The 16,134-nt window shown below is 36.8% G+C and overlaps 1 protein-coding gene and 1 pseudogene across 5 annotated transcripts in view; one reads left to right on the top strand and one right to left on the bottom strand.

The window, feature by feature from the left end:
* LOC109056465 (potassium voltage-gated channel subfamily B member 1-like) overlaps positions 1-6,480 on the top strand; it is a 31,483-nt gene extending 25,003 nt beyond the window's left edge. For all 5 annotated transcript variants that reach the window (XM_042758801.1, XM_042758798.1, XM_042758799.1 and 2 more), the window contains one exon: positions 1,971-6,480. In XM_042758801.1, coding sequence (XP_042614735.1) covers positions 1,971-3,899 — 1,929 coding nt within the window. In that variant the 3' untranslated portion in view covers positions 3,900-6,480. The remainder of the gene's footprint in view (positions 1-1,970) is intronic.
* Positions 6,481-11,779: 5,299 nt separating this feature from the next.
* On the bottom strand, positions 11,780-14,114 carry LOC122145235 (annotated as a pseudogene).
* Positions 14,115-16,134: the final 2,020 nt, after the last annotated feature.

Genomic DNA, 16,134 nt, shown 5'->3' with positions numbered 1-16,134 from the left:
AACTTTATTCAACAATTCCTCTCCTCTGTGTCTCTCCAATTCAGCATAGCCCAATTTTGACAAACCAGAGCAGTACGCAGGTGGCTTACGCTCTTCTGTATCAGCCGCGCCACAAGGATATGTTTTTTTTTATGTGTATTTACACTTTGGTTTGAATAAAAACAGCACATCGGCGCAGCGCGGCTGACACAGTGATGCAAACTTCTCAATTTTTTTTTCTCAAATATGGCCATTTTTAGAGAGAGAGAGAGAGAGAGAAAGAGAGAGAGAGATGTGCAAATTGTCTGTGTATGTGTCTCTCTACAAACAATGAAGATGAGTTTAGTTACTTAAAAAACAGCAATTTTACCCCCCTCATTGCTGAGAAATATAATGTAGTGATTCAGTGTAGATTAATAAAAGTCACGTGGCAGCGCTGACAACAAGTTTATGAGCTTCTGAATGTTACTTTTTGCACAGCGCGATCTCAGATCTCTGTGTGCGAGTGGTGTGTATGCGTGTTCGCGCACACATCAATTAAAGCAGTGCATTAATATAGAACGGTGATTAAACTGAATGGATTTAATGCATTGCCCTTGTCACACACACACACACACACACACACACACACACACACACACACACACACATACAGTGGTGTTCAGTATGGTCACATTGTATATCTGTTATTGAAGAAACTTTTGAAAACAATTTCTGAAAAAATATTAAGAAACAATTTGCATGAAAATCAGATAGGCCTATTGTATCGTTTTGTACTGTATAAATATAAAATGCATGGGGGGGGGGTGTTAGGTGTTGGCACAGTGGTTAACCAGAAAAATTAAAAATGGCATGTCATGCCGAAAAGGTTTTCCGACCCCTGATTTAGATTGTATGTAGATGATTTGGTTGACAATGTAGTTGAAAGGGCTGTAGTTGTATTTGGACAGAGCTGTCTAAGCAAGTTTTCTGGTGTAAAGCATGTTTCTACAAAGGTTTTTTGCAAATTACTACAGTGGTATAATCTCCTTCTCACAGTCACAAATAAAAAAATATTGTCAGTAACTATGATTTACCTAGACCTGACTCATCACAAGTGTTCTTTGTTGTCTTGGTCTCTAAAGATATTCAAATACCCAATTTAGTTGTTTAGCTGTTATTTGTATTTATTAGCAAGTGATTTTATTACTATGAGATTTAGTGTAGTTTTCTGTCACATTAATTTGGGCCCCAACTTTGTTGGGGATTTTTAAGAGGCATTTGTCTTACCAACTTCTTGTTTTACTGGTTATTGCATGACATGTTCCACAGCATTTCTGTATTTCTCAACAACCTTCAGCCCTCTCAGCATTACTCATTTATTTACTACTTTATACTGTTTTCTTGACCTAGCAACACAGGTAAAGCCATTATTATGCAATATCTTGACATTCACTACTCAGCAGTGAGTATGAAGATTTAGATATTATGTAGATGATTTGGTGACAATGTAGTTGACAGGGCTGTCTAACCAGGTTTTCTGGTGTAAGGCATGTTTCTACAAGGTTTTTAGCTAATTACAACAGTGGTATAATCTTCTTCTCACAGTCACAAATAAAAATGTATTGTTAGTCGCTATGATTTACTTAGATCTGACTCATCACTTTTTTCAAACTCATTCTCTGCTGGCCTCACTTTAATTAATCCTGACTATGCACCTACAGTGAAAATTAAAGAAGAACTCCTTAGTGGAAACTTTATATACAGTGCCACCGTGCATTTCATCAGAATTTTAGTGCAGCTGTCTTGGTTAAAGCACCAGTGGTGGATTTCTCTTATGGTTAGTAGATGAAAATTTCACAAAATATGAATGATCTATCAAGGCATCACTACAATGGTGTATCCAATGTTTTATCAATATGTACAAGGACATAAGATACACATTTTCTTTACTATGAAGGCTTTTCTTGTTTTCTAATGGTGGATTTCTTGTTTCCTTTTTTGTTTTTCAGATCTTGGCCATAATTTCTATTCTATTCATCGTGCTCTCCACTATCGCTTTGTCTCTTAACACCCTCCCAGAGCTGCAAGACACAGACGAATTTGGTCAGACAACTGATAATCCCCAGCTGGCCCATGTGGAGGCGGTGTGCATCGCTTGGTTCACCATGGAATATCTTCTTCGCTTCCTTTCCTCACCAAACAAATGGAAATTCTTTAAAGGGCCTCTCAATGTCATTGACTTGCTGGCCATCCTACCGTATTATGTCACCATATTCTTGACAGAGTCCAACAAGAGTGTGCTGCAATTTCAGAATGTACGGCGAGTGGTGCAAATCTTTCGCATCATGCGGATTTTGCGGATCCTCAAGTTGGCACGTCACTCCACTGGTTTGCAGTCTCTGGGCTTCACGCTACGACGGAGTTACAATGAGCTGGGCCTGCTTATCCTCTTCTTAGCAATGGGGATCATGATTTTTTCAAGTCTAGTTTTCTTTGCAGAGAAGGACGAGGATGACACCAAGTTCAAGAGCATCCCTGCCTCATTCTGGTGGGCCACTATTACCATGACCACTGTAGGATATGGGGACATTTACCCCAAGACACTTCTGGGTAAGATTGTTGGTGGTCTCTGCTGCATAGCAGGAGTGTTAGTTATTGCCCTACCTATTCCCATTATAGTAAACAACTTCTCTGAATTCTACAAGGAGCAGAAACGCCAAGAGAAGGCCATAAAGAGACGTGAGGCTCTAGAGCGAGCCAAACGCAATGGCAGCATAGTGTCCATGAATGTAAGAGAGGCGTTTTCCCGTGGTGCAGAGCTTCTAGATGTGGTGGTCATGGACAAGGGTGAGAGAACCCAGGACAACCATCTCTCACCCAGTCGATGGAAATGGTCATCCAAGCGGGCAGCTTCAGAAACCAGTTCTAATCGTTCCTTCAACCCAGACCAAGGTTCTCCTAGCAAGGCGAGAGCTTCTAGTCCACAAAGGCTTAATGCACAGAAGCTAGAAGAGATGTACAACCAGATGGCAAAGACTCAGTCACAGCCCAACCTGAACGCCAAAGACAGAAATTCATCCAGAGCAGGCCATAGAAGGGATGAAATTGAGCTGGGAGCCTTGCCAGGTCAAGGAGTTGACCCAATGATTGGGGGTCGTGAAGGGGTGGTAGACATGAAAAGTTTGTCAAGTATTGACAGTTATATCAGCTGTGCAACAGACTTCCAAGAGAACCCACGTTTCCCCTACAGTCCGGCAGGAGGTCTATCCTTCCCAGAAAGCTCTCGGTTCTCCCACAGCCCTGTTTCTGGCCTCTCTGTTCGGGTCAGTGCTAATCCAAGCCTGCAGACCACTTTGGAGCATGAGACTATGCTCACACCACCATGTTCTGGTGCTAAACCTCTCAACAACAAGGGTTCATGGCAACAAGGACTTCTTGGAAACTCTCAGAAAATGCATTCGGTTAGGGTGAATCATCGCAATTGTGGGGAGGCCAGCCCATCAGGTCGTCCTCTGTCTGATAGCTCTATTCTATCTGACCACTCCATCCTAAGCCCCGAGGTGTCAGTCTACACAACAGCCAGCAGCAGGACTCCACCTAAGACACCCGAGAGGAAGGCACTCACCCCTGCAGTCTTCACTTTTCACGACTCATCTATCAGCAAGTACATCGATGCTGACACAGATGATGAGGAGCTCTTGCGTGAAGGTGGCCCATCGGAGCGTCTACTGACTGGCCTGAGCTCTAAGCCTCGGCTCAGTGGTTACCAGGGGGCAAGCAACCACTTGGAGGCTGCCCAAAGGCTACTAGGTCAGAACTGCCTGTTCCCACTGGGAAGTAGCCCAATTGTTGGCCATGAGAACCATGTGGCTTCAGAGAATTCACGAAGGCCTAAAGGGGACAGGGGACATTCCAACACTTTTGATAAGGGCCTCTGAGGCCTCAGGGTCGTGAGCTGGACTCCAGAGGAAAGAAGGCCAAGTTCAGTCAAAGCAAAGACTAATGTACAATGAAGAATCATTTTACAGGCACCTAACCAGGGGGCCTACCCTGGTGAGTTAATGTGGGAAGGTTCACTGGAAAACAGTGGTCATATTACATCTTTAAGGAACAGGATCTTGAGGATGTAACACTGCCTACACCTCTTGCCCTTTTTCCTCTTCTGTTAACAAGCCTGCATTGGTGCATTGCAGGGGTAAGATAAAACAGAGCAGATCTGGTCTACAGTTGATTGCAAAAAAGCATAAATAGCTTGAGGCTGAAAACTTACCAGATATTTAAGCGCAGATGTGTTAAAATCAAGGTAAATCAAGGAGGACAGTCCGCCACTGCCCACATCAGCTAGTCACTGTCCAGGGCCCACCTCTTAAAGATTAGCATTAGAGACATGTTATACCCTGTTTACTAGTGCACCCATCCCCTGTCTCCTAATAAACTGGCCTTACTTAACTGCAGTTATGGTTCTGCATACAGTATGAGTGTTTATGTGCAAGCATTTTTGAAATAGGGAGGGCTGATGGTATGATAATGTGCACGAATAAAATAATTAACATTCCTGCACACAAGCTCACTCTATAAAATATATTGGTGTGTGATTCTACTTGATTGATTTATTTTTATATAGACATGAAGATTATCTGTAGAATACTGTCACACATATTTCTTGTGTCATATTCACCAGTATACGAATAAACCGTTAATTGTTTCATCAGAAGAGACCTAAATCTGTTTAAATTTACCTCCCCTCATTTGCTTGTGTCATCTTTAAGATTTTTTTTCTAGTTTGGTAGAATTTAAAGGGATAGTTCACAAAAAAAAAGAAAAAGAAAAAGAAAAGAATATTCTGTCATTGTTTACTTTGTCTCATTTCATTCCGGTGTGCTATTTTTATTCTGTGTAACACAAAAAAATGATATTTTGAAATATATATATCTTGTTTTGACCCAAATTTTCTTCAAAATATTTGGTGTTCCATAGAATAAAGAAATGTATACAGGTCTGGAACAATAAGAGGGTGAGTAAATGACAGAATTTTATTTTTTGGGTTAACTATCCTTTTAAAGTTCTAAAAGTGTTATTAAAGAAAATGACAGAAGATGCAGTGCTTACATGTGTAATATTTTCTTGCAAAATATGTTTATGATTGCATATTTTTTTAATTATGTTAAAAATTATGTAGCACATGCGTATTGACATACCTCGCCCTGTTGTTACCAGATATTGGTATATGATGGAAGGCTAGAATAAATCTGACCAAGATAGAAACTACAGAAAAACGTCAGGTCAATTTAAAAATTCAGTTAGAATTAACAATTTCATTGCAGTAGCTGCTGTGTCAAACACAAATATTTCTAAATATAAGAATAAATATATATTTCTAAAATATTTTCTAGATGATCATACAAAGTGAGGGAGATGGTCTCATACTTTTGCATTGCCAGAGAGAATGTTTATTTTAAAATATTTTATTTAATAAAAGGTTTTATGGGACCTTTTGTGTCCTTAGTTGTTATTCAGGCTCAACACACACTATGTGACCAAGAAGACCACCAGTTAATCCCAAGCATTTATCCTTTTTGATAGAGAGCTATGTTGTACAATACATAATGCATGGCCAGGTTTACCTCCAAATTTGATACAATCCTTTCACACTGCACAAACTTAATATCCTTGAAAGATTAGATCCTTATCTCCAACATTGCCATCCTCATCATTCTTTAACCACATGCATACACATAGTCCAGCATGTATTCACAGGTATGTAGACAATGTCCTGAAGACGACTATATCCAGTTTCCATGGTGACCACAAGCCCTCCCTGCTAGTGCTCATATCCAATTTGAAAACCAGGATAGTGAGGGCTAAATTAGATCAAAATCATGCACTCAATCGCATCTGTGTCAACAAATACATCACTAAAAGTCACATTGTCAGAATGTACTTGTCTCTTAGAATATGTATGTGTGTGCATGTGTTATCTGGGGAGTGTGAAAATGATGGGGGGAAACTCTGCCTCTCCTAAGACTTGTGAGTGTGTGTACGCTTCCATCCTTGTCTCAACGATTTTAGCTGAGTTGAACTGAGGTGTAAACGGAATACCAATTTTCTGCAAGAGAGCAGGAAGAGGGTGTGTATGGGAGGAAGATGAAAAAATTAGAGGGATCTTAACTCTCTCCTCAATAAAGAATAATTTATGAATGTGTACTGCTTACTGTAATGGTGGGAAAGGAAGCTGCTTTCTGAGTGCTTAAGTCCCTTGCTCTACTTGTGGTCTTTTATGTGGGTATTATATAATATCCATGATCTGTCGGGTGTATGGTCCACATTTAATGCTCTGTTCATTCAGTAGATGCATATGGAGAGAACATTAGTGCTAAAATGTGACTTTACTAAAGTCATTCAAAACTCTCTTTCCTTTATCTGTTAGGCTGTGCCCTACGGTCAGTGTTAACCCTGTTTTTTTGTAATGATCCATGGGTGAATCTCACAAAGAAATGTCTGACATATTTCACCCAAAATCAAAAGAATAATAATTAAAAAAAAAAAAAAAAAAATATATATATATATATATATATATATATATATATATATATATATATATATATTTTTTCAACTATATGGAGCGCATTTTCATTCATTTAAAATTCTATATTGATTTTTTTTTCTGTATATATATGCAGACAGGGATGGACAAAATTATTAAAATACCCCTGCATTTCTGTCAGATAATGCACTACTTCTTCCAGAAAATTGTTGTAATTACAAATGCTTTGGTATTCTCATGTGTATTTCTTTTGCTTGTATTGGAACAACACAAAAAAAAAACAGAGAGAGAGAGAGAAAAGCCAAATCTGAGACATTCTACACAGAACTCTAAAAATGGACTGGACAAAATTGACACCCTCAACTTAATATTTGGAAGCACACCCTTTGAAAAAAAAAAAAAAAATCAGTCGCTTCCTGTAACCATCAATGAGTTTCTTACAGCTATCTGCTGGAATTTTGGAACACTCTTCTTTTGCCAGCTGCCCCAGGTCTTTCAGATTTGAAGGGCTTCTTCTCCCAGCTGCTGTTTTAAGATCTCTTCACAGGTGCTCTATAGGATTTAGATCTGGACTCATTGCTGGCGACTTCAGAACTCTCCAGTGCTGTCTTAAACCATTTTGGGGTGCTTTTTGAAACATGCTTTGGGTCATTGTCCTGCTGTAAGACCCATGACCTCTAACAGAGATCCATCTTTCTGACAATGGGCCCTACATTGTGCCCCAGAATTCTTTGGTAGTCTTCAGATTTCATGCCATGCAAACAGTCAAGACTTACAGTGCCTGAGGCATCAACGCCAAAATAGCAGTGAACCTCCACCATGTTTGTTTGTAGGGACAGTGTTATTTTCTTTGAAGGCCTCATTTCATTTTCTGAAGACAGTAGAATGATGTGCTTTACCAAAAAGCTCTATTTTACTCTCATCTGTCCACAGGACATTCTCTCAGAAGAATTTTGGCTTTCTCAGGTATGTTTTGGCAAACTCCAATCTGCCTTTTTTATGTTTCTGTGTCAGCAGCGTGATCCTTTTGGGCCTCCTACCATAGCTTACCTTTTCATTCAGATGGTGACGGATAGTGTGAGATGTCACTGTTGTACCCTGTACTACTTTTCCCCATTTTAACTGGTTGTAAGTGTGATTTCTATATTGCCAGCACCTGTGAATTGCTACAGTTTAATTACAAATTAAAGGAGCATCACATGCTTTTTGTTCTGAAAAGGTGCCAATAATTTTGTCCATTCCTTTTTTGGAGTTCTGTGTAGAATGTCTCAGGTCTGGCCTTTTTTCTCTGCCTTTTGTGTGTGTGTGTGTGTGTGTGTGTGTGTGTGTGTGTGTGTGTGTGTGTGTGTGTGTGTGTGTGTGTGTGTGTGTGTGTTGTTCCAATACAAACAAAATAAATAAACACAAGAATACCAAAGCATTTGGCAATTGCAGCAGTTTTCTGGGAGAAACAGTGCATTATCTGACAGAAATGCAGGGGTGCCAATATTTATGTCCAATATATATATATATATGTTTTTTTTTTTTTTTTTTTCTATTCATTATTTGTTGAAATACAACCCAGACATGTCCATGAAAGGTTTTGTGAGATTCACCCCCATATAGTCATTGGTAATTGCTCAGTCAGAGATGTCAGAGATTAGCATATCATATTATAGCATATTAGTGTTTTTGCTGATATATGCTTTGCAGATGTCATTCTGTAAAGTGCCACAGGAACGCTTGCAGTGCAGTGTGCACAGAGCATTTACAACGATTAGAGCAAATTATATATGGGTGATTATTTTGGGAATTTTTTTTGACACCAGTCTACAAACAGTGATGACAATCAATAATTTTAGTCCAATGTCAGTGTCTTATTTGATGGTTTGATGGCATTAAAGGTGTTTTGTCTAAAATACCCACCCACACAACAGTGCAGGTTGCAATTGATCATGGTACTTGTATAAAATCATTCAAATTAAGTGGTATTAAAATTTCCTCAAAAACGTGTCAAACTGTGATGACCTGATGATGCTTCCAGCATCAACACGGGCACTGTTTGAAAGTTAAATGTGACATTTGATATTTTTGGTTTACAGTTACATGTATTATTAGATAATCAGCACTTTCAACAAGAAAGCACAAATAAGATTTATTTGATTTTTCTTGTTTTCTTATGAAATTGTACAATAACAATGGTAACTAGAAGTATAAAATTTAGGAAGTATTTCATGAGTAAAAGATATTACCGTAAACATATAGAATTTCCAGGGAACTAAACAAAGAGAGCACTGTTTACAATCCCTCCCTTTCCCAAAATCTTCTACAATGTTGTTTGTAGGTCTAAAGGCTGTTTGTTTTGTAATCTTTCTACCTGTTGACTTTCTATGCCATTGTTTCTGTATGTGTGTTATGTTGTTTAATGCATGTCGTACCTCTGAAGCTGTAACTTGTTCTGTATGTAACTAAAAGCCAATTCCCTGTCTTGTATAGGAAAAAGAGCCAAAAATGTGTCAAAATGTCCTGAAATCTTTTGATTTCTTTGCAGTATGAAGAAGAGATACCCCCCTCCCCCCTTGGTTGGCTGGAAATCAAATAAATGATACAGATGATTCATTTTATCTATTATTCTGTGTTGTCATTAGTTTATACACATGAATTTGAATGGTGTATCCCTGCAGGCCCCTAAAAACTAAAAACCTAACTCACACTTAAAAGTCATTTGTTCTAAAGAAAATAAAAAGCAACCTAATATTCTCTGCTATATAAAGTGATGTCATGAAATTCATTCCTTTTTATTTAAACACTGGATAATTACTGCTTAATATTCATTATTGCTGCTGAAAGGATTAATTCACCCATAAATGAACTGATGAGAATAGATTTGGAGAAGGTTAGCGTTACATGACTTGCTCACCAATGGATCCTCTGCAGTGAATGGGTGCCGTCAGAATGAGAGTCCAAAAAGCTGAAAGCATCACAATAATGTTTGTTTAGAAGCTTTTTTTCTTTTCACAAGATGTCATTTGATGGACTGGAGTCATGTGGATTTTTTGTGGATTATTGTGGTGTTTTTATCAGCTGTTTGGACTCTCATTCTGACGGCACCCATTCACTGTAGAGGATCCATTGGTGAGCAAGTGATGTAATGCTAATTGTCTCCAAATCTGATGAAGAAACAAACCCATCTACATCTTGGGTGGCCTGAGGGTGAGTAAATTGTCAGAAAATGTTAATTTTGGGATGAACTATTCCTTTAATCATAATATGATGGCCATTAGCATTAGTCTTTTATGAATAAATGGGAATTAACCCTGACTAATATTGCATTTTTTTCTTGATAATGAACTGTAATAAGGTATCAACTGAATCATTTGGCATACAAGCCTAGAGCTGATTTGAGTTACCAAAATAGTTTCTGCACATTCTACTGTCACTACTTTAAGTGTGAAATTTCATGACCCCGTTTAGCTTGATTGAAGTATGCAAGTTAGATGAAGAGAAAACTGTGTACAGTAGGACAGGGACAGTTGAGAATTCCCCACGGCCTGCCACTGCAGAGACATGCTCCTAAGAGTGAGAGAGCGAGAATGTGATGGAAAAAGATGATAGAGGAAGGCAGATAGAGTGATGGGTATCGCACTGGCTGTTGTCCTTGAGCTAGGTTAAGAGTTTCAACCCTACCTTATGAATAATACAAGCATTAATGCAGGCAGTCGTATCCTAATGGTTAGAGAGTCTAACTTGTACCCAAAGGTCGTGGGCTCAAGTCTCAGTACTGGCAGAGATTGTAGGTGGGGGGAATGAATGACCGGTGCTCTTTTCCACCCTCAATACCACGACTGAGGTGAGACCCTTGAGCAAAGCACCGGACACCCTAACTGCTCCCTGGGCACCGCAGAAAAAAATGGCTGCCCTGTGCTCTGGGTGTGTGTTCACGGTGTGTGTGTTCTCACCTCACTGCTGTGTGTGCACTTGGATGAGTTAAATACAGAGCACAAATTCCCGGTATGGAACACCAAACTTGGCTACAGCTCATTTTATGTGTTGGTTCATATAAAATATCATTATAGTATTACTATACATACTAAACACATACTAAATTTTAGGAATACATACATACTTAAAATTTCATTTAACCTAGATAAAACAGGCAATTGCTCTCTTTTTACTAAAAAACATCTAGAGTGCTAGAGGCTCTAGAGTGCTCTAAATGAGTGCACAAGTCTTAAAGCAGTACAACATGTTTTATACACAAGCTTTTGAATATTTATAGATGTGTCATGGTTCCCTCTAGTGGCCAAGATCTAGTCTCGAGACCTTAAATTACTTGGAAAAACCTGGCCTACTTAATTTCAGGAGACCTTATTTCTTAAAAGATTTTTAGACTTAGTCACGATGTTTTGTAATGGTTTGTCGTAGCATTTTTTTTTTTTTTTTAGCTTGTAATGAATCACATAATGATTTACAGCTGAAGTACCTATAATAAATCTACAGCTTGTCAACTACAGTTCAAATATTTAGGGTCAGTGAAATCACTTTTAACTTTTATTCAGCAATGATCTATTAAATTGATGAAAAGTGACACTACTAGTTAGAAATGTTTTAAAAGCACCAAATCAGCATATTAGAATGATTTCTGAAGGATCGTGTGACACTGGCGGCTGCTGAAATTTCAGCTTTGCATCATAGGAATAAATTACATTTCAAAATATATTCAAAAAAGAAAACAGTTATTTTTTAAAAAATAATAATATTTCACAATATTACTGCTTTAACTGTATTTTGATCAAATAAATGCAGCTTTGGAGAGCATAAGGATGCAAGGAGAAGTTTAGCAAGGATGCATTAAAATGATCAAAAAATCATCTTAAAGACTTGCAAGGCTTGCAAATATAAACAAATTATATTTCAAATAAATGCTGTTGTTCTGAGCTTTATATTCTTCAAAGAATTCTGAAAATAAAATATTTTATGGTGTCCACAACAATATTAAGCAAAGCAACTGCTTTCAATGTTTATAATGATAGCAAATTTTTCTTGGGCAGCAAATAAGCATATTAGAATGATTTCTGAAGGATCAAGTGACTCAAGTGAGTAAAAATGCTGAAAATTCAGCTTTGTCATCACAGAAATAAATCACATATTAAAATAAAATTCAAATCGAAAACAATAATGTTTCACATTATTGATACTTTCACTTTTTAGCTGTGATTTTATCTTTCATATGTTAAAAAAAAGATAGTAAAAGAAACAGATTTTTGTTACATTTCAGTGTTGGATTGTCACATCTTACCCTGTGATGTTGTCCAAAATCTCCCTCTTTTTCCTAGCACTTCCATAGCCACCCATGGTGATGAGAGCTGGGACTGTAAAATAATGAGACAGAGGAGTAGGTCAAAGATTATGGAAAAGAGATTTTAATGCATATGTGCCCCCATACTTCACCTGCATTCTCATAAGAAGGTTCAGCTCATTTCGAAAAGCACAAGGTCGCTCAGGATAACAGGCGACATTTAGATTGCTGCTTTAGTGCCTAGAGAATATGCACTGACGAAGATGATTACAGTTCATCCTTTGATTACAGTCAGAACCAATCTATGTACTGATAATGTGATTATATAAGATAAATATTTCCTCAGATAAATGGGTTGCAGTGTGTTCTGTGGAGTTCATCCAAGAGTAACAATTCAATGGAAAAATAATGGTTGTATAAATCATTTTAAATACATTTATGTGACTTACCAGATGCTTTTATTATGTGTATAAGGGTTGACCTCAGACATACTGAGATACTATTCATTGTTGATTATAAAATGTGACATTTGTGTTGATGGATGACCAATGGCTTTGCTTAAGGACATCTCGTAGAGGTTTATTGACTGTAGGCAGGGACCATGCGGTCCGATGTAAAGAGGAATAGGGTTCACCTCAATTACGTGCTTCCTGAATCACCTGTCTCTGCCTGGTACGCATTATGTGTTTACACAGCTCCAGACAGCCAGACCACATGCTCCATTCGCTCACCACATAATATACGGCTAAAAAACACACACATAGTATGTGGCAGCTAAAGCAATGAAATCCATAAATATGATAATCAGCAGCAACAGAAATAAAGGGTTTGTATCATAAATTGTATTTTCACTTCACTCAATTTGTAATTTTTACTTCACTCAAGTCTAGTTTTTCTTGCAGCAAAAAAAGTTTTTCCTGACTTTTCTCCACCCTCCCTCTGAAATTTTAAATTGCAGTCTTTTTTGCTGTTGCTGTTGTTGTTGTGCCTTTAAGGCATACTTGCATGTGAAATGAGGTTTAGTGTCTCCAGTGTAGTTTTTAACTGAACCATTACACATTACACTGTGACAGGCTCACAGAACAATCTGCACTAAAAAGATGTTTGAAAGCTTTTGTCCTCCAGTGTGTTAAATAATAAAAAAGCAGACACATTTGTAAAGTACTACAGTGAGAAGTTTTCAAAGCCCAGTAACTTTTTCTTTTGTATGGATGCATGCAACAGTTTATTGCTCACAACACATTTTACATTCTGTTCTAAATGTATATCCTTGCTGACAATTAAGACTAATTTGTAGCATAAAGTAAAATGGTGAAAAAAGAGAAATAATAAACAGCTACAGCACCTAAAATATATACTGTCTTTTTTTTTTTGAAAAACAAATACTCTTATTCAACAATGATGCATTTAACTGATTAAAAATGTATTTATAATACATTTACAATGTTACAAAATAATATATTTCAAATAAATGCTGTTTTTTCTATGTATCATGGTTGCCACATAAAATATTAAGCAGCAGCAAATCAGCATAAAATGACTTCTGAAAGATCATGTGACACTGAAGACTGGAATAATGGCTGCTGAAAATTCAGCTTTGACATCAAAGGAATAAATTATATAAAAGAGAAAACAATTCTTTAAAAAAAAAATTTCTTAATATATCTTTAAATATTACATAAAATATGTTCACAATTTTATATGCAAAAGTTTTTTTGTTGTTTTTTTTTTTTTTTTTTTTTTATTGTATATTAATATTATATTTTCTGGGGGAAAAAAAATGTTTTAATAAAAAGCTCTGGATAAAATCTAATAAAATCTGGCATCCAGTACAGATATGGCCTGAATCTGTTTTATAATTTTAATATATAGCATCTAAAAATATTAAATTCTAGAAACCTGGACAGGCAAGGTCATAGTCGTGACAACAATCCGATGTCACATAACATTCCCCATAGAAGTGATTTTTCCTCCAGTCTTTTTGTCCAATGCAACACGGCTCCATATCCTGACAACCTCCTTCGTTCTGGGACACCAGCGTTACCAGCAGAGCGAAGTAAAAAACCATCCACAAGTGTCTGGAGCGGCATGCTGACATGATAATGAGCAGCCAGAATATGTTGCTCACCTCATCTGAAGAACTCATGCATGTAATTGACTTCTACATTTTGCTGCACCTCTGAGCTGGGCTGTGACATTTACTGGGCCTGTTTTAGATGACATGCTTTGCTCAGTGTGCGATTGTGGTTTTATCATTTTTATTTATTTATTTATTTTTTTTGCCTCATGGCACTTCACCCAGAAATTAAAATTTGCTGAAAAATTACTCACCCACAGGCCATCCGAGAAATGTAACATTACATCACTTGCTCACCAATGGATCCTCTGCAGTGAATGGGTGCCGTCAGAATGAGTTTTCAAACATCTGATAAAAACCTCACAGTAATACACATGACTTTTAACAACAATTAACATCTTGTTAAGTGTAAAAAAAAACACAAGGCTGTAAGAAACAAATACATCATTTAGGGGGGTTAAACCATCAACTGTAGTCAAAATATCAGTCCATAATCCATAATAACACTTCCTTCAGTGGAAAAAGTGCATCCTTTGTTTTGCTCTCACATCAAAATCCACCAACATATTTGTCTACAAATGTTTTGGACTGTTTTTGCTTGTTATCTGTGAATATTGCACTCCTGGTTCAGATGACATTACTTTTTCACAGTGGTGGATAAAGTACAATAATCAAGTACTTGACTAAAAGAACAGATATGCATAATAAAATATTACTCCAGTAAAAGTATAAAGTGCTCATTTTAAATTTTACTTGAGTGAAACTACAAATGTACTAAATGTTTTATGTACTTAATTAAAAAGTCCTGATTGATGAATGTTTATTTTGTCATTTTATATAGGCTACTTATATAATGTTATATGTAATCCCACTGCTCAAAATACCAGGGTTTTTCTCAAAATAACCTCTATGGAGCCAAAATAAAAAATTTTGTTGCTGCTAAGGACTACGTGGTTCTTGACTTCTGAATTCAGTTCACTCATTTGAGACTCGCTCTGAACGAATCATTCGAATCATTGAGTTGTTGACTCGAGAACAGCTGCAATCGAATCAGTCGAATTTGCAAATTAATTGTTTGGTGCGATTTGTGAACTGATTTAACAGGTTAATTGAAAAGAATCAGTTCGTTCATGAATCGGACACTGCTTTTGCGTCTCGGGGCACGTGATGATTTCTTCATTTCAAAATAAGCAGAAACGATATGCTTTATGAAATGAAATTAAATGAAATGAAAGTATCTGTAACAAATTAAAATACCTCGTTACTGTCCACCACTGCCTTTTCACTGCAAAAATAATATACACAAAATATTATACGGAAGAAACAAACAGAACTAAAAAAAAAACTAATTACTAATGCAAGGTTTTTTTTTTTTTTTTTTTGGCATATATAGTGCAGTTTTTATGGTTGATGACCCTCTTCAATGTTTCCTTAGCTGACCAGTATTGCCCATTAATGCTGAAACACATGAAAAGAGAAGATTAAATTAATTCCTGCTAGAGGCTATTCATGCAGAAAAAACAATACCATAGGCACTGCTGTAGGGCCTCATAAATTCCCATTCCCATGTGTCATATGCAAAGACAGAGGGACTTAATAGTTTTGTGAGGTAAATGGGTACATGAAAGGGCATATGATGTGTTTGCAAAAATAAATGAAGTTTTGATTTTGTTTGTGAAACTTATGCATGTGCACATACATACCTTGCTTTGAGGATTTTTAGGGTGCATTTTTGTCTCAGGTATGATTAATTATTAGTGTACATCCATTGCACTTCATTAAAATTATTTAGAATAATACAATTGTTCTAATTTTTCTTATAATTTATTACCTGCAGAAATAGTTGTGACCATGTGATTATTAGTATTATACTAATTTGACATCTATGGGTTTGAAAGGTGAGGTTAAGATGACTTTTCTTAAACATGGTGGAGACCGTAAATCCATCAAGGATGACTAGTGCTTTACCCACAACTGAACATCCCACTGTTCAAAATGTGCAAGAATTCTACATTACCTTACAAAAGTATAATCACACCAGATTAATGCTATCTGTACACATAATCTCCTTACTGCACAAACATTTCCATAGTTCCATATGATTCCACTCTTTGATATAAAAATTGTTTGTTAAAATGTATTTTTGTGGTTTAGGGAACTCAATAGTTCTCCATTATGTATTAGTGTGGCTTTTTCAGAGTATAGTAGTATAAAAACACAGTATCAACAATAATGACTGTATAAAAAAATAGGTTTTAGTGAGGTATTTTATAT

This window comes from Cyprinus carpio, chromosome A6, assembly GCF_018340385.1.
Source record: "Cyprinus carpio isolate SPL01 chromosome A6, ASM1834038v1, whole genome shotgun sequence".
Classification (NCBI taxonomy): Eukaryota; Metazoa; Chordata; class Actinopteri; order Cypriniformes; family Cyprinidae; genus Cyprinus; species Cyprinus carpio.
The sequence above is the reverse complement of the archived record's forward strand: the minus strand, read 5'-3'. Positions and strand labels throughout refer to the sequence as shown.